This window comes from Oncorhynchus mykiss, chromosome 20 (genome assembly GCF_057628025.1).
Source record: "Oncorhynchus mykiss isolate SJ-2025 chromosome 20, ASM5762802v1, whole genome shotgun sequence".
In the NCBI taxonomy this organism is placed as follows: Eukaryota; Metazoa; Chordata; class Actinopteri; order Salmoniformes; family Salmonidae; genus Oncorhynchus; species Oncorhynchus mykiss.
Genome location: NC_143041.1, coordinates 16,113,033 through 16,130,946, shown reverse-complemented (window position 1 = coordinate 16,130,946; position 17,914 = coordinate 16,113,033). Strand labels below are relative to the sequence as shown.

At 44.3% G+C, this 17,914-nt stretch overlaps 1 protein-coding gene across 4 annotated transcripts in view; it reads right to left on the bottom strand.

Annotated features, from left to right (window-relative positions):
* The window catches only part of LOC110498741 (protein transport protein Sec24C), a 31,507-nt gene extending 22,546 nt beyond the window's left edge, over positions 1-8,961 (bottom strand). The window contains exons 1-6 of one of the 4 annotated variants that reach the window (XM_036955762.2): positions 8,449-8,653; positions 3,230-3,408; positions 2,758-2,838; positions 2,266-2,398; positions 1,963-2,129; positions 1,253-1,876 (exon numbers count right to left, since the gene is read on the bottom strand). In XM_036955762.2, coding sequence (XP_036811657.2) covers positions 1,253-1,876; positions 1,963-2,129; positions 2,266-2,398; positions 2,758-2,838; positions 3,230-3,389 — 1,165 coding nt within the window. In that variant the 5' untranslated portion in view covers positions 3,390-3,408; positions 8,449-8,653. Of the gene's footprint in view, positions 1-1,252; positions 1,877-1,962; positions 2,130-2,265; positions 2,399-2,757; positions 2,839-3,229; positions 3,409-8,448 lie in introns of all 4 variants that reach the window. The other 3 variants (XM_036955763.2, XM_036955765.2, XM_036955764.2) reach the window with 3 other exon arrangements.
* Between the last annotated feature and the right edge of the window lie 8,953 nt (positions 8,962-17,914).

Below are 17,914 nucleotides of genomic sequence, written 5' to 3'. Positions count from 1 at the left end.
ACACAACATCATTAAGTTTGCTGACGATAACGGTTGTAGGACTGACTGATCACCGACGGCGATAAGGCAGCATATAAGGAAAAAAACCTGGCAGTGTGGTGCCACGACAACAACCTCTCCCTCAATGTCAGGAAGACAAAGAAGCTGATCGTGGACTACATGAAACAGAGCACACCCCCACCCACATTGATGGGGCAGTAGTGGAGCGGGTTGAGAGCTTCAAGTTCTATCCATGTCAACATAACTAAGGAACTACCATGGTCCACACACAGTTGTGAAGAGGGCACGACAGCACCGCTTTGCCATCAGGAGGCTGAAAACATTTGCCATGGGTCATCAGATCCTCAAAAAGTTCTACAGCTGCACCGTTGAGAGCATCTTGAAGGGCTGCGTCACCACTTCGTACGGCAACTGCAAAGCACCCGACTGCAAGGCGCTACAGGGGGTGGTGAGTAAGATCCAGAACATCACTGGGGCCGAGCTCCCTGCCATCCAGGACCTCTATACCAGGCGTTGTCAGAGGAAGGTCCGAACGTTTGGCCCGCGGGTGGTTTATTTGGCCCCCAAATTTGAGCAAAAATAATAAATATTTATTCATTTTATTATTGTTGAACAAAGACTAAAAACACCAGGAAATCAGCTCCAAGTGACTTCAATTTAAGAAATCTGTTCCCAAGAATTCCCACGCATAATAGAGAGACGTGATCATATACAAATGTAAGAACAGTTTTAAATTATTATGATTTAGGGAAACATCTCTGTTTGGGCTTCTTGCGGTCAATTTGCAGTCTACAAACTATTTGTAATTATATTCCTAGTCACTTTACCCCTACCTATTTGTACATATATACTTGAATTACCTAGTACTCCAGCACATTGACTTGGTACTGGTATACTGTATATAGCCATGTTCTTTTTTACTCGTGTTATTCACCATGTATTTATTCATAGTGTCACTATTTCTATGTTTTATTTTATATCTTTAACTCCGCATTGTTGGAAATGATCCTGTAAGTAAAACACTTCACTGTTCGTCTACACCAGTTGTTTACGAAGCACGTGACAAATAACATTAGATTTGATTGATTTGACTAGAATGACATTAGATTTGATTGATTTGACTAGAATGACATTTGACTTCCACATCCATTCTGACTGCCAAATACATTCTATTACAAAAACTCCAGACTTGCCAAAAGCAAGCTAGTGGTCTAGCAGAAGATGAACAGGGGTTTGAACATGGTGTACTCACCATTTTGCTGGGTTGGGTATCCTCCCTGCATGCCAGGCTGAGGAGGCTGCTGTTGCTGCATGGGGCCGGGGGGCAGGTGATTGGCCTGCTGCTGGGACATGGAGGGGGGTGGAACGGGGCCTCGAGGAGAGGGCCCAGAGTGGAAGGGAGGGGGTCCGGGTTGGGACTGGGGCTGTGGACCTGGGTACTGGGAAGGGGATATAGAGATGGGTGGGAAGGGGCCAGATTGGGAGGAGGGAGGGAAAGAGTGCTGGGTGAGAGGAGGGGGACCAGAGTAGGAGGCCTGGGAGACTGGAGGAGGGGCAGAGTTGGGGAAGGGTTGCTGAGCAGGGGGGCCAGGTGGGAAGGACTGCTGTTGGGAGACTGGAGGGGCCTGAGGTTGGCTGGGAGGGCCCAAGTATGGAGAGGAGGAGACGAAGGGTTGGGAGGGATGGTGGGCAGAGGGGAATGGTTGTTGTTGGGGGGGAGGGGGGCCACCATAGTAAGGCTGGGAGGCTGCAGGTTCACTGGGAGGGGGAGGCTGGGAGGGGGCAGCAGACAATGGGGGAGGAGCTTGCGTATAGGAGTGTGGGGCTGCAGAGGAGTATGCAGCACTGATTGGAGGCTGGGAGCTGGGATGGTGAACTGGAGAAAGAAAATTCAGGTAACTAGGATTGTGTTTAGCAGGCGCAAAGTTTGGCACGAAATTCATCAGTCAATCCATTTCTTACCATATCCCGGCCCAACAGAGGTGGGGGGACTGGACCCGATCTGCATCCCTGACATCTGATTGGTAACCTGTTGCATGGGGGGTGGAGCACCATACTGCTGGGAGTAGGAGGGGTGTGGCCCAGACAAGTTCATAGCACCTTGGCTATATGGCTGAGACACTGGCGACCTGGACACACAAACAACTTGTCACATACACACCTTCACACACACATACAACGCTGTCTATTATATATACTGTGTGTGTGTGTGTGTGTGTGTGTGTGTGTGTGTGTGTGTGTGTGTGTGTCTGTGTGTGGTCTGACCTGTGAGCTGGCTGGGCCATAGAGTGATCCATAGGTGGGGGTCCGTTCTGAGAGTCTCCCTGGGGATACTGGGAGTACGCCTGGGGGGTGGAGACTGGACGGGGGGCAGAGGTAAGGGGGCCTCTGGCAGGTCCTGAGAGAGAGGGGGGAGTTAGGCACCTGCCTGCAAATGACCACAGGTTTGAAGCACAGCGGATGGCATTCAGAACGTCCTAACGATCAGCTCGGATGACCATTACGTCATCAACGTTAAAGATATGATTAGGCCTACTCCCAGACAGAAAAACCTGCATAGATTCACACCACTCGTTGGTCAAATGAGTCATCCTGAAGCTAGTCATCTCAGGTGAGAAACCGAAACCTTAGATTTTGAACTTCAAGTGGGCCATGGGAACCCTTGCTCTCAACCAAATGATCAGCAGGCTGTAGAAGCATGTAGGTAGGGGAGAGGGGCGGCAGAGAGAGAGAGAGAGAGCGAGCGAGAGCAGTTACCTAAGTCAAGAGGAGAGGACAGGTCAGAGACAGGGTTAGCTGCCACAGCCTTAGAGGGAAAACTGGCATAGGGAGAGTAACCTGAAAGACAAGAAAGGAAAGAGACAGTGTACAGAGGCAAGAATAGGAATGTAGAAAGCCAGGGGGAATGGAGGAACACATACACGCATAATATGCTTATTCACGCAGGTCTCCACACACACACAAACAGGAGTAGGAGCAACTAGAATCCCTATGGTTGTTGATGCATTCACACTACAAGCAACCACATCCAAACACACACAAGCTGCCAGAAAACAATGGTGGGAAAGGCAGGGGGTGGACTTTGCGATGGGTTCAGAGAAAGAGGGACAGAGACAAGTTTTACCTTGCAGACTGTAAGCCAGCTCGTGGGAGGAGGGAGAGAAACAGAGACAGAGTCGCTTGCGAGACAGAAGAGGTGGGTTAGGGTTAAGGAAAGAGAGAGACTTACCTTGTGGTGGAGCCCCAGGCTGGTAGGCTGCAGCGGGCCCGTTGTAGGGTCCGTAGGGGCCAGGGTAGCCCCCTCCCAGGGGAGCGTAGCTGGGCTGGCCATAGCCAGGCTGGGGCGGGCCGTACGGAGACGCCATGGGAGTCTGCTGGTTCACATTCATTCTCAGTTCATACCTGGAGCTGGGAGAGGTTAACATGCATTTAGCACTCCAAGCAGGGTTTGATTTATACCTTTGACTTCACTGCCCTAACAATACTAGTCTGGGCCAGCGTGGATCTTTTGAAGTTCCAGGGCGTGCCCTGCTTTGTGCCCTGTCGTTGGAAGTGAACCTGGCTATCTGAGCCGAAGAATTTAAAAGTCAAGGTGGGGAGAAAAAAAAAAAGGTTGATGTAGAATCCATAAAGGTTCCCCTAGAGGGAAAATATGCCCACTCAGCACAACCAGGCCAGCCCCTGTGTACTGGAGTCAGTATAGTACTTGTAGGGCTCCGGGCCAACACCTAAGACATGGGCTCCATCTCAATAGCGTTCTCATTTCTCTCTCCATCAGTGCCGATGTGAACGATCTGAGAGCAAATTCCTAGAGAGCATCCACCTATCATGTGTCAGATCACTGCAGTGGAGAGAAAGACACTAGAGTTATAAAACATTTAAACTACTAATTGACCAACATCTGTTCAAATAGTTCCATTCAGGTCAGGTTTTTTGTGAGCCAACACCATTTCTCTAGAGAGAAATCGAATCATTCTCAAGAGAAATCAAGTCAAGAACTAAGTGGGACACTGAAAGGCGTTCTTTTCATTAAGCAAATATTCAACCTAGTTCAGTGCAGAAATGTGGTAATTAACTACAACGACCATACTCCACTGCACCTGTTTCTGGCTCGGGCAGAGACGGATCAGAGAGGAAGAAGCAATGCGAGAGGTTTAACTCTCGGCGAAATCTGTCCAAAATAAGCCCAATGCTTTTCTATGGTCTTATTTTGGACCTAATCTTGTCGCCTGCATTCCCGCCTTTGGGACAACAACTCCTATTGTTGGGGCGGAGACATGAACATCTCGTCATTTTATACAGATCTCTGGGGGGATACACTTTTATGCCTGCTACGTTGGTCTGTGTTAATCTAAACTGATTGCATGAGAGCGGAATGCATGATGAGAAGGATAGAGAGAGCTTGTGAAAGGATGCCTTATCTACTTCGAAGAACTAGTCAAATGACTGGGAGACAGCTCTGCAGCATTCTAAGGCAGGCTAGCCTTGCTAAATAGGATGACCCAAGACAGTACAGTATGGGGAGCACAGAGATAACAGATTGTCTGGCTGGCTGGCTACTACCTGAGCAGAGATGATAACTAAGGAATTCAGAATATTCAAATAAAAACCAATAATATTCACAACTGAAACATTTCATTATTTTATAGTTAAGTTCCTATTGATGTCTACCCAATGTGGACCAGACAGAGACAATGGAATGTGTTCTGTTTCGCCAATTGAATATTCACTATTTTGGGCTTTAGATTTTCCATTAAAAAGCTCTAAAATCATTTTAGTGTCATTATTTCATAATGCATTTAATGTTTAAAAAATATATATAAATCGAACCGAAACCAAACAGACCTCAAAAAGCACTAAATTGCTCAGCACCATTAGCTAAATAGTCACAGCCCCAAACCTGCACAATGTGTCCAGAAAACATTCTCTTTCTGCATATTCTAATGTCTTTTTGGTCATAACTTCTTCCTTCTGCTGCGTCTGTCCACCATCCCATTTACACACAGACAGCCATGTGTTTGACCTTAAAATTGTGACAGCAAAGCTTAGAGAAAACATGAAAACAATTTAGATATATCGTAAATTGCCTGTAAGGTTGAAAATATGATTTTAAGGCCATATCGCCCAGCCATACTTAGTACACACTTGGCCCTGCCTACATCGCCCTACTACAGGCCTGACAAGGCAATCTGATTTTGGCAAACAGGTCAGGTTTTCCCCAATTCACCTTCTTTAAAAACACACCTAACCTAATGTATCTTTATGTGAGCAAAATTCAACCCTAGCTATACAGCACAAGTAGGATCAATCGACAGACCTTGTTGACACACAATGCTCAATCAAATATCATGTGACTGGCTATAACCAAGCTGACAGCCATATGATGGATAGAATATTGTCCTGTCCTCTGTACACTGACACTAGAGGCCAAGCTACACCACCCACTTGTCAAAAAGCCGGTTAGCTAGCTATTGAGCACCCATTCACTTAGCTACCTCACCAACAACACATCTTTCTTTTAAAGATGCAATATGTTCGTTTTTGGGCAACCCAACCAAATCCACATAGAAATGTGAGTTCTAGATCTGTCGTTCTCATTGAAAGCCAGTCTAAGTGTTAGATATGATAGATATTCGGAGATGTCCACCAGCTTCAAACAGCTGAAAATAGAATATTTGTGGTTATGGAAAATATATCTCACAGCCGTTTATGACTGCTTGTTTTGTCAAATAAACTGAAATTAGGGGAACTAGTAGAATTTTTGAAACCAGGAAATGGAGGAGCGATTTCTGCATAGTGCAACTTTAAAACATCAAATGTGGTTACATGTAATCTAAATGTATTACATTTTTTCTCATGAGAGGGCCATAAAGAATAACTAGTAATGCTGCATACTCCAATAAAGTTAATCTCACCTTTCTGGTTAAAATAGTTTTGAATTGCTGGGGTGTAGCCACTTTTGGAGGACACAAGCTCAAGTACACAGTAGAAATGTGATAAAAATAAGAAATATTTGATGGCACATTTCCTATTCAACAAAACTGTTTGAATAAGGCTTGAAATGACATATGCTTTCTAAATAAAGCACAAGCAAATTATAAAGCCACCAACTATACGCTTTCTCCTCCCTTATAACTGTAAAATACACATTTACATGTTCGGTGTTAGAGAAAATGTGCTAATTCTCTAAATGTCTCTCTTGATCAAAACATCTGCCCTGACCTCTGAACGTCACACAGAGCTAGCTCTTGCCTGGCTTCCTGAACTCGTCCAGGAACTCGCCTTTCACCTAATATTAATCTTGTCCATCTCTGACAAACAGAAAGGGTTTGTTAAAAATCCATGACTTATTTTTATTCAAATAAAATTCTTTGTCACTTACCGTGAAATGCTTACTTTACAAGCCCATAACCAACAGTACAGTTAAGAAAACAGAGTCCATAAAATATGTACTAAATAATCTAAGTACTAAGTAAAGTGACTGTGCATAGATGATACAGTGAGTAGCAGCAGTTTAAAAACAAAGGGGGTGTGGTCAATGTAAATTAGTCCTGGGTGGCCATTTGATTAATTGTTCAGCAGTCTTATGGCTTTGGGGTAGAAGCTGTTAAGGAGCCTTTTGGACTTAGACTTGGCTACAAATTGATCTCTGAATGTGCTATAGTGATGAAACCACTTGACTGCTGCGCTATGGTGTAAGGATTGCAGGCATGTGCTTTGTCAGTGGCTGTGATGTAAGGTTCAGCCAGGAGTTGGACAGTCGGAAGAGCAAATTAAATGGAAGGAGGGACATCCCAGTGTTTTCATATTTCACATCCCACGTCACACAGGCACAACAAAAATATACTACTGTGTCTGTGGGAACCAGGGCTATCGCTCAATGCAAGCTGTGGTGTCCACAGATCGATTTATAAGCAAAAATGACAGTCGGAACCGGTACCAGAACCACACAGGTCCCCTAAACAGGGAACTTTACATCTAAGAGGTTAAAAATCTGGTTAAAGGCATTAACCTAGTCTGCCTAGACCTGACCTGGATGTTAACTCATTGACTTGCTGGCCTCATCTAACATAATTTGCATATATTAGCTAGCTAGCTAGCTAGCCACTGGTTAGCCACTGGTTAGCCACTGGTTAGCCCAATATTGAACTAAAGGTCCCTTAAAGTCACTCCTTAGTCCAAGGACCTTACATGTTTGATTCTCAATTGCGATGTGGTTCTAGAAACATAAATCCCTATACTTTCATATTACATGAAAAATAATTTCACAAACTACACACTTAGTGTACACCGTTTAAACACAGTTTCAGCCGACAGTATTGTTCGGTGACAACAGTCTGCATTTACACAGGTGTTCGGGGGAGGAAGCAGATAGCTAACGTTAATTACCACATGCAGTCCACTCTGTCTTTCCTAAGCAATCCTGTAACATGGAAATATATACCTGTGTGGGAACCCTAACCATATATATATTTTTTAAGTGTGTATCAATTTAACCTATTGTTTAGATTTTTTTTCTTCTTTCTTGTCAATATTAAAATATAAGGTCCTTATGCTTCTAAATCCGTACCGCAGCCTTCATCCAATGACTTGTGTAGTGTAATGGCACTGAGAGTCATTACTAGCTAGTCAAGGACTAGCCACTGCACTGGTTACCTTAGCTAACTAGCCACCTCGGCTGTAGCATTATTATATGATGACAAACACGGGTTCATTCGACACAGCTCTTTAAATAATTCAAGGTAACAGGTGCCACGGCTAGAAATACAATACCGTTGGATCTGTGTACTGTAGCTATTAACAGTTAGCGTTAGCTACCGAGCGTAACGGGCCCGTTGAAGGAAGAAACTGTCAAACGTGCTGACCTACGGCTGGCTGGCTGGCTGACTGACTGGCTAAAGTTCATTGGATAGCCTACGTCTGTTTAGCAACTGGTTATCGTTCAAACCGCTAATTTGCTTGATCTATACAGCCCGTTAAAGTGTGTTCAACTTCAATGGACAAGAGAGGAGAAGTATTTTAGGTTGTTGTCCCGTGAACTAACGTTTAACTACCAGCTAGAGACAAGCAGTCTCGTTGCGTTAACTAGCGCGGGTAACTAAGGCTAGTTCTAGTTGGCTAGCTAACCCATGTCGCATTTCACCGGGCTACGGTAGCTAAATCAATATTAATTTTTGTGATCAGAGAAACAATCAGCTTCTATACACGGCCTTGAGTAAAACACCACTAGCTAGCTAACCTTCATGTCAGTTGACGTCTTTGGGCCTACATACACGGAGTTGATTCATGACAAGAATCAGCACTCGCAGCAACTGAATCAGCTAAATAATGGAGCGTATAGCCAGTATCCTGCTGACGTTAGGTAGCTAGCTATGCTACCACCGATTTATAATGTTTTCTTTAATAAAGGAACTGAAATACTTCACCAAGATACAACTCGACACTCACCTCAAATCTGGATAAAATAACGAGTTAGCCAAGAGATCGGTTGTCCCTGCTCACAACCGGTTCCGAAGGCCAGTGGCCGTCAAACTATTGCCGATGTTCGTCCTGGGGTGTTTCGCTAATCCTTTCCTCTCTGGTTTCTCTCCAAGCGGACATTCGCACCGGAACTGTCGTAGATAGCTGTCTGCCACGTCCACATCCGGACACTGCGTCAGCTGAGCGCTCAATAACAACAGGGATGTTAAGTTAAGGTTGTGAATTATGTAAATCTATGGTTTATTACACCTTTAACAGTGTATGGAACATAAAGTTTCCTATTGCAGTTATCAATCTCCCTAAAATCTTATCTAACATATTATTGTTTTGGTCTCAGAGGTTGATTCTACTTCATCATGGTGCTGTCCTTATCTACTAAACAAAAATTGTTAAATCTTTTTCAGGCCTGCTTATTTCCGAACTGAATATGTATCTGCTGTCTGTCTTGGAAAGTTGTAACTTGTTTTGTACAGTTGGGACACTCATGTGGAGTTGAACGTCACTGGTCACATGTTTGTCAGGCCTACTCAGGTGACAAGGAAGTGATGGCACAGATGAGCAGGTGGAGTTAAAAAAAAAAATGTATTAACAACAAATCAATACATAAAGCACATGAGGGAACACAAGCATACATTGATTACAAACAATGGACAATCGAGCTAGGGGTACAATTTCACATTACAATTACACAAGGACCTTAAGGGACATACATATACTTACAATTCTAACAGCTGTTTTGTTAGTATGAGCAGGTGGAGTGTGACTTGCAGTATTGGGTGAGATGACACGAGGCGGGATAGGCGCCAGGTTCAAACCCAAACTGACGTCTGTGAAATACAAGCCAAATACTTTATCCTTTTAGTCAAATACAGGAGAGATAATTACATGTTACGGTCCTAAAAACCCTGAGCAGTCGACGGATAGTAAACTCTCGGGAAATTGAACCTGTGCAACAGGTGAGGTGAAGGCTTCTGAGCCTAACCCCAATGATCAGGAAAATGCCTGAGATTACTCTGGCCCAGTGGGAGTACGATTTATGGATAAAGTGGATCCATGCCTTTTGGTCAATGCATTTGTGGTACCAGACTGGGTAAAGGAGTTGAGTTTTGTCAAAGTATCCAGAAGGTGATTTGTGTGTCTGCTGCACAGATGGAGAGGGTACTACGTTTCGTGACGAGAGCTGTGTTCTGCTTTCCTCTCCGAAACAGAGCCACTGAAAATAGTAATAACTGGGGTGGCATTGAGTGTTCAGAGATTCAGATTCAGGGTGTTTAGTAGTCACATATACAGGGTTGCAGGTGTGGAAATCTTAGGCACAGGATGGTAAAAAACAACAATAGAAATAGCACTACATATACTGAACAAAAATATATGAGCTGAAATAAAAGATGCAAAAAAATCTTATTTCTCTATTGGCCAATCTAAAATGTTGTGCACATATGTTTACATTCCTGTTAGTTTCTCCTTTGACACGATAACCCATCCACCTGACAGCCGTGGCATATTAAGAAGCTGATTAAACAGCATGATCATTACACCTTGTGCTGGGGACAATAAAAGGCCACTCTAAAATGTGCAGTTTTATCACACAACACAATGCCACAGATGTCTCAAGTTTTGAGGGAGCGTGCAATTGGCATGCTGACTGCAGGAATGTCCACCAGAGCTGTTGCCAGATAATTGAATGTTCATTTCTTTACCATAAGCTCCTCCAACTTCATTTTAGAGAATTTGTCAGTACGTCCCACTGGCCTCACAACCGCAGACCATATGTAACCAGGACCTCCACTTCCGGCTTCTTCACCTGCGGGATCATCTGAGACCAGCCACATGGACAACTGATGAAAGTGAGGAGTATTTCTGTCTGTAATAAAGCCATTTTGTAGGGAAAAACTCATTCTGATTGGCTCAGCCTGGCCCACCAATGGCTGCGCCCTTGCCCAGTCATGCGAAATCCATAGATTTTGGCCTAATTTATTTATTCCAATCGACTGATTTCCTTATATGAACTGTAACTCAAAATCTTTGAAATTATTGCAGATTGCGTTTATATTTTTGTTCAGTATACATCATAACTAGCAGTGATGAATAAATACATGTCCATTGGGGTGAAGGCAGAGTAAAGACTGCTTAGGGGGTGTTGGGGAATGACCATAGGGGGGAGCAGCATGACCATTGAGGGGGTGTGGGGACCAAGTGAAGTAAACACTACAATTCTAATTTTAAAAATCCACAATATACATACTAACAACTGCAATAGGGATGAATGTCGTTGGGGTGGGGGCAGAGTAAAAGTAATTTGGGGAGGTGGGGGGAAAATGTCCATGGGGGAGCAGCATGTAAGGTCTACCGCTGAGGGGGTGTGGGGGGAAATGTACATAGGGGGAGTGGGGAGCAGGTAGCTGACTAGTGGTGGCTATTTGGCAGCCTGATGGTCTGAGGGTAGAAACTATTGGCCAGACTACCAGTTTTGTCCATGAAGCTCCTGTACTGCCCGCGTCTGAATTATTGAAGTGGGAAGAACAGGGCATGGCTTGGGTGGCTGGGGTCCCTGAAGATCTTGGGCTTCCTGCAGCACCTGTTGTTGTAGGTGTCCTGTAGGGCAGGCAGTGTGCACCCAATGGTGCGTTCGACTGCACGTATCACTCTCTGAAGCGCTTGCAGTCCACGGCAATGGAGTTGCCGTACCAGGCTGTGATGCAGCCTGGCAGTATACTCTCAATGGTGTTCCTGTAGACACTGTGAGGGCCCTCGGAGACAGGCCAAATTTCTTCAGCCTCCTGAAGTTGAAGAGTCACAGTCGTGCCTTCTTCACCGCAGTGTCCGTGTGGTTAACCCATTTCAGCTTCTCTGATGATGGAGTTGGAACTGTGTGAGGCTATGCAGTCGTGGGTATACAGGGAATAAAGGAGGTGACTGAGGACGCACCCGTGTTGAGAATCAGTGTCAAGGAGTTAATGTTGTTAATGTTAATCTCCACTACCTGGGGGACGCCCATCAGGAAGTCCAGGACCCAGTTGCATAAGGGAGGAGTTCAGAACCAGGGCCGTGAGCTTTGTAATGAGCTTATAGGGAACTATGGTATTGAAGGCCGAGCTGTAGTCGATAAACAGCATCCGCATATATGCAATCCTTTTGTCCAGGTAGGTAAGGGAAGTGCAATAGCAATTGCATCGTCCGTGGATCTGCCAGGCCGGAAGGCCTGAGTGTGTCGGGGAGGGAGGAGGTCATATGGTCTTTGACTAGCCTCTCGAAGCACTTCATGATGACGGAAGGGAGTGCTACTGGTCGATAGTCATTCAGTTCAGTTACTTTCCCTTCCTTTGGCACAGGCATGATAATGGACATCTTGAAGCAGGTGGGTATAGTGGCCTGAGCTAGGGAGCGATTGAAAATGTCCAAGAACACAATAGCCAGCTGGTCTGCACATGCTCTGAGGGCGCGGCTAGGGATGCCGTCTTGGCCGGCAGCCTTACGAGGGTTAACACGTTTGAATGACTTACATACGTCCACTGTGGAGACTGCGTGTGAAACCCACGTTGTCATTGGGGGCTCTCCTCGCCAGCTCAGGGTCATTGTGCTCGAATCGTGAGAAAAAGGGGCTTAGCTCCTCCAGTAGGGTGGCGTTGGTGACCGCGATGTGGCTGGCTTTCTTTTTGTAATCTGTGATCGTTAGGAGCCACATACGCCTTGTGTCCAACCTGTTAAATTGCTCCTCCACTTTGTCCCTATTCGTGTTTCGCCATCTTGATTGATCTGCGTAGGTTGTATTTATACTGTTTAACCAAACTATTGTTCCCGGTCACCTTGCCCTGTTTATAATCAGCATCTCGCTCTTTCAGTTTTCCTACAAGGCTGCTATCAATCCACGGTTTTTGATTCGAGAACAGTTTTTAAAGACATTATCAGTGCCACGTCATCTATGCATTTTTTTATGAATCAGGTGACTGAGTCAGTGTATTCATTGATATTATCTCCAGAGGTGACATGGGACATATTTCAGTCCATGTGATCAACAGTCTTGGAGCATGAATTCTGATTGGTTCGACCAACGCTGTACAGACCTGACCACCGGAACATCCATCTTGAGTTTTTGTTTGTAGGCGGGAGAAGCAAGATAGAGTCATGGACAGAAGGGGGCCTTAGACCCGTGACGAAAAGACATCTAGCAGTGGTCAAGAGCAGAATGTCCATGAGTTAGACAGTCGATGTTTTGGCAATAATTTGGGAGCACGGGTTCTCAAGTTACTTTTGTTAAATTCCCCTGCAACAATGAACACTGCCTCCAGGAATGCAGTCTCCAGGTCCAATGAAGATCTTTGAGAGCCTTTTTGGCGTCGGCTTGGGGCGGAATGTAAACAGCCATGGTGATAATCCCTGAGAGGTGGATCGACTGAAGTTGAGGATCCTCAGTGTTTTGAGTGTTTGCTGGATAATATCATACTAGAGTATATCAGTTATCCCGCAAGAGCTTTTGTTCCGAACCAACTACGGTGTTTCAGGTTCCAAGGTTATGGTCATGTTGCATCAGTATGTAGGAGGGAGATTCCGAGGTGTACGAAGTGTGCAGGGTGGCATGGGACAAAGGAATGTGTAGTTTCGGTGGAACACGTGGAGTGTTTTAATTGTGGGTGTGGCCATGATGCTGGGGATCAGTAATGTGCGAGTGAGACAGGTTGAAGTTTCAAGGGTGAGAGCAGTGTAGATAGTGTCATATGCTGAGTCAGTGAGGAAAGTACAGGATGATGGGCAAAGGGTGAGGGAGCCTGAGAGGATCCCTATGAGTAGTAGACCAGTACAGAGTGACTTGAACAGTTTGTGCTTTAGTAAGGTTGGGTTTTTGGTGTTTATTGCTATGGTCATTAATTGTACCGCACAGATGGAAAGGAAATCACAGAAGATTGAATTGGTAGTAGCAGCAGATAGCTTTTTGGGTGTCAGAGATTTTAAGTGCAGAAGAACTACAGGGGGTTTGAGAGAAGGGATTCCACCCTCCCAGGCCGACGGCTTGGTGTATGATCTGTTAGCGCCAAAGTAGTGGGAAGGGGTGTGTTGGGGATAGTGATATATATGCAGAAATATACAGTTGAAGTCGGAAGTTTATATACACTTAGGTTGGAGTCATTAAAACTTGTTTTTCAACCACTCCACAAATCTCTTGTTAACATACTATAGTTTTGGCAAGTCGGTTAGGACATCTACTTTGTGCAAGTCATTTTTCCAAGAATTGTTGACAGACAGATTATTTCACTTATAATTCACTGTATCACAATTCCAGGGGGTCAGAAGTTTACATACACTAAGTTGACTGTGCCTTTAAACAGCTTGGAAAATTCCAGAAAATGATGTCATGGCTTTAGAAGTTTCTGACAGACTAATTGACATAATTTGAGTCAATTAGAGGTGTACCTGTGGATGTATTTCAAGGTCTACCTTCAAACTCAGTGCCTCTTTGCTTGACATCATGGGGAAATCAAAAGAAATCAGCCAAGACCTCAGAATTTTTTTTGTAGACCTCCACAAGTCTGGTTCATCCTTGGGAGCAATTTCCAAACACCTGAAGGTACCACGTTCATCTGTACAAACAATAGTACGCAAGTACAAACGCCATGGGACCACACAGCCGTCATACCGCTCAGGAAGGAGACGCGTTCTGTCTCCTAGAGATGAACATACTTTGGTGCGAAAAGTGCAAATCAATCCCAGAACAACAGCAAAGGACCTTGTGAAGATGCTGGAGGAAACAGGTTCAAAAGTAACTATATCCACAGTAAAACGTGTCCAATATCGACATAACCTGAAAGGCCGCTCAGCAAGGAAGAAGCCACTGCTCCAAAACCGCCATAAAAAAGCCAGACTACGGTTTGCAACTGCACATGGGGACAAAGATCGCACTTTTTGGAGGAATGCCCTCACGTCTGATGAAACAAAAATAGAACTGTTTGGCCATAATGACCACCGTTATGTTTGGAGGAAAAGGGGGGAAGCTTTCAAGCTGAAGAACACCATCCCAACCGTGAAGCATTGGGGTGGCAGCATCATGTTGTGGGGGTGCTTTGCTGCAGGAGGGACTGGTGCACTTCACAGAATAGATGGCATCATGAGGCAGGAAAATTATGTGGATATATTGAAGCAACATCTCAAAACATCAGTCAGGAAGTTAAAGCTTGGTCGCAAATCAGTCTTCCAAATGGACAATAACCCCAAGCATACTTCCAACGTTGTGGCAAAATGGCTTAAGGACAACAAAGTCAAGGTATTGGAGTGGCCATCATAAAGCCCTGACGTCAATCCTATAGAAGATTTGTGGGGAGAACTGAAAGTGTGTGCGAGCCAGGAGGCCTACAAACCTGACTCAGTTACACCAGCTCTGTCAGGAGGAATGGGCCTAAATTCACCCAACGTATTGTGTGAAGCTTGTGAAAGGCTCCCCAAAACATTTGAACAATTTAAAAATTTAACTGCAATGCTGCCAAATACTAATTGAGTGTATGTAAACTTCTGACCCACTGGGAATGTGATGAAAGAAAAAAAGCTGAAATAAATCACTCTCTACTATTATTCAGACATTTCACATTGTTACAATAAAGTGGTGATCCTCACTGACCTAAGACAGGGAATTTTTACTAGGATTAAATGTCAGGATTAGTGAAAAACTGATTTGAATTGTATTTGGCTAAGGTGTATGTAAACTTCCGACTTCAACTGTACAACAAAGTGTCTTGTCTGCCGGAAAACCACACAAAGAAGTAGGTGAGCAGCATCTGCAGTGACTTGAAGGCATCTTCATCAAAAAACTGCATGACCTTTCATCATATGGTTTTTGCAAAGTTCACACTTTAAAAGTCGGTGACCAATGATGGTCACTGACTAGACAAATATGTTTCCGCTTGAATGTGCCCTCAGTTAAGCTCTGGCCTGTCTGCTGATGAATTCCTCTCCTGTAGGCAACAACATCTTTGTAGCTGAGATCTGTCAGTTACTAGTGGAGGGTGTGAAGCAGAGCACTGAGAGGATGGCCTATATCAGGGGTAGTCTACTCAACTACTATTGGAGAAGGTCCTAGGTGGAAAAGGTCCGGATGGATATTGTAATTTATCGTCATAACAAACCCCCACCGCTCAACCCCAAACTGTTCACACCCCTGTTGTTGGTGGAAAGAAAATGTTTATGTTTTTAAGATAATTTCTTGCAATTATACACATTTTGCCATGAGGCTGAGATAACATTTTGCTATTTTAAAGCTAATCTCCTGAAATTCTCTACATGTTGTCATGTCTTATGTGTGTATAATACCTGAGTGACTCAACAAAATCAATCGGGGCCCCCATGCGCCCATAATCTGGCCACAATAAGATTTAGATAGCTAGTTAGCCTAATTTACCAACCTTCACATCTGTCAGTAAATGACCACTGCCCATGCACTACCAAACTGCCCATGCACTACCACATTTCGAAATGGCACCTTGTGCATTCTATTATTGCAACTCTCAACAGCATTATATTGAAAGCCTGACTAAGTAACATTTTAAAATAAATTGGGGTATTGACCCTGTTCTGGTTGCAGATCCGGACTGCAGTCCGCCAGTTGAGTATGGCTGGTTTATGTTCTGATGGACAAGGTTCAGACCTGTTCACAACTTCCTCCTGAGAGTGCGGACGCCACTCCAACTCAGCCCATGTCTAACCGAGCTTGGCGTATTTGGGGCCAACATCAAGTACATTCATAGACCCATCTGTATATATTCCTTTCTTGACAACTTTACAGAGAGATGGCTATACAAGTACAAAAAAATATATCCTGAGGTGTTCATTTCTTGGTCTGACGAGAGAAAATCTAAACTATTGTTACTAAGCCCTTGCAGAGAAACCACATGACCAAAATCACATAACTGGTGTTACATCATAGAGAGGGCAGAGCAAGCCTTAAACAGGAAGCTCACCACGCAAAGCACATGGTAAGATCAGTGACATAGCTTTTTTTCTTTTTTTGATGTTAAGGTTATAAAACTGTCAAATAATACACTGTCCCAAATTGTGATGTAATGCATAAATAATAAAGTTGCCCATTTTTTGTTGTTGATGTCCCACTTTACCAATCATACTGTAGCTAGCTAAAGTAGGACAGCTTGGAGTAGCTAAAGTTGGACAGTCTTATAGGCTTTTCCAATGGAGGAAAGAGATCCAGTTTACAATAGGGACCCCCTGTGCAATAGTATCTAATAATTCACAACAATACACACAAATCTAAAAAATAAAATGGAATTACGAAATATATAAATATTAGATTGAGCAATTGACTAAAATACAGTAGAATAGAATACAGTATATACATATGAGATGTGTAAAGCAGTATGTAAACATTATTAAAGTGACTAGTGTTCCTTTATTAAAGTGGCCAGTGATTCCAAGTCTATGTATGTAGGGCAGCAGCCTCTAAGGTGCAGGGTTGCGTAACTGGGTGGAAGCTGGCTAGTGATGGCTATTTAACAGTCTGATGGCTTGAGATAGAAGCTGTTTTTCAGTCTCTCGGTCCCAGCTTTGATGCACCTGTACTGACCTCGTCTTCTGGATGATAGCGGGGTGATTTATGTCCTTGATGATATGTATTCCTCTTGTTCAAATGGAATAGGGCAGTGTGCAGTGCGGTGAAATGGGTCTAGGGTGTCAGGTAAGGTAGTGATATGATTCTTAACTAGCCTCTCAAAGCACTTCATGATGACAGAAGTGAGTGCTACGGGGCGATAGTCATTTAGTTCAGTTACCTTTGCTTTCTTGGGTACAGGAACAATGGTGGACATCTTGAAGCAAGTGGGGACAGCAGACTGGTATAGGGAGAGATTGAATATGTCAGTAAACACTCCAGCCATCTGGTCTGCGCATGCTCTGAGGAAGCAGCTAGGGATGCCGTCTGGGCTGGCAGCCTTGCAATGGTTAACACACTTAAATATCTTACTCACGTTGGCCACAGAGACGGAGAGCCCACAGTTCTTGGTAGCCGGCCACGTAGGTGGTACTGTGTTATCCTCAAAGCAGGCAAAGAAGGTGTTTAGCTTGTCTGGAAGCAAGACGGCGGTATCCGTGACATGGCTGGTTTTCCCTTTGTAGTCCGTGGTTGACTGTAGACCTTTTCACATACAGTATGTCTTGTGTCTGAGCCATTGAATTGCAACTCCACTTTGTCTCAGTACTGATGTTTTGTCTGTTGCCTTACGGAGGGAATAACTACACTGTTTGTATTCGGCCATATTAAATGAGGTGGTTTGTGCTTTCAGTTTTGCGCGAATGCTGCCATCTATCCACGGTTTCTGGTTTGTGTAGGTTTTAATAGTCACAGTGGGTACAATATGTCCTACACACAGTGATGTAAAGTAATTAAGTAAAAATACTTTAAAGTACTAACCTACTTATGTAGTTTTTGGGGGTATCTGTA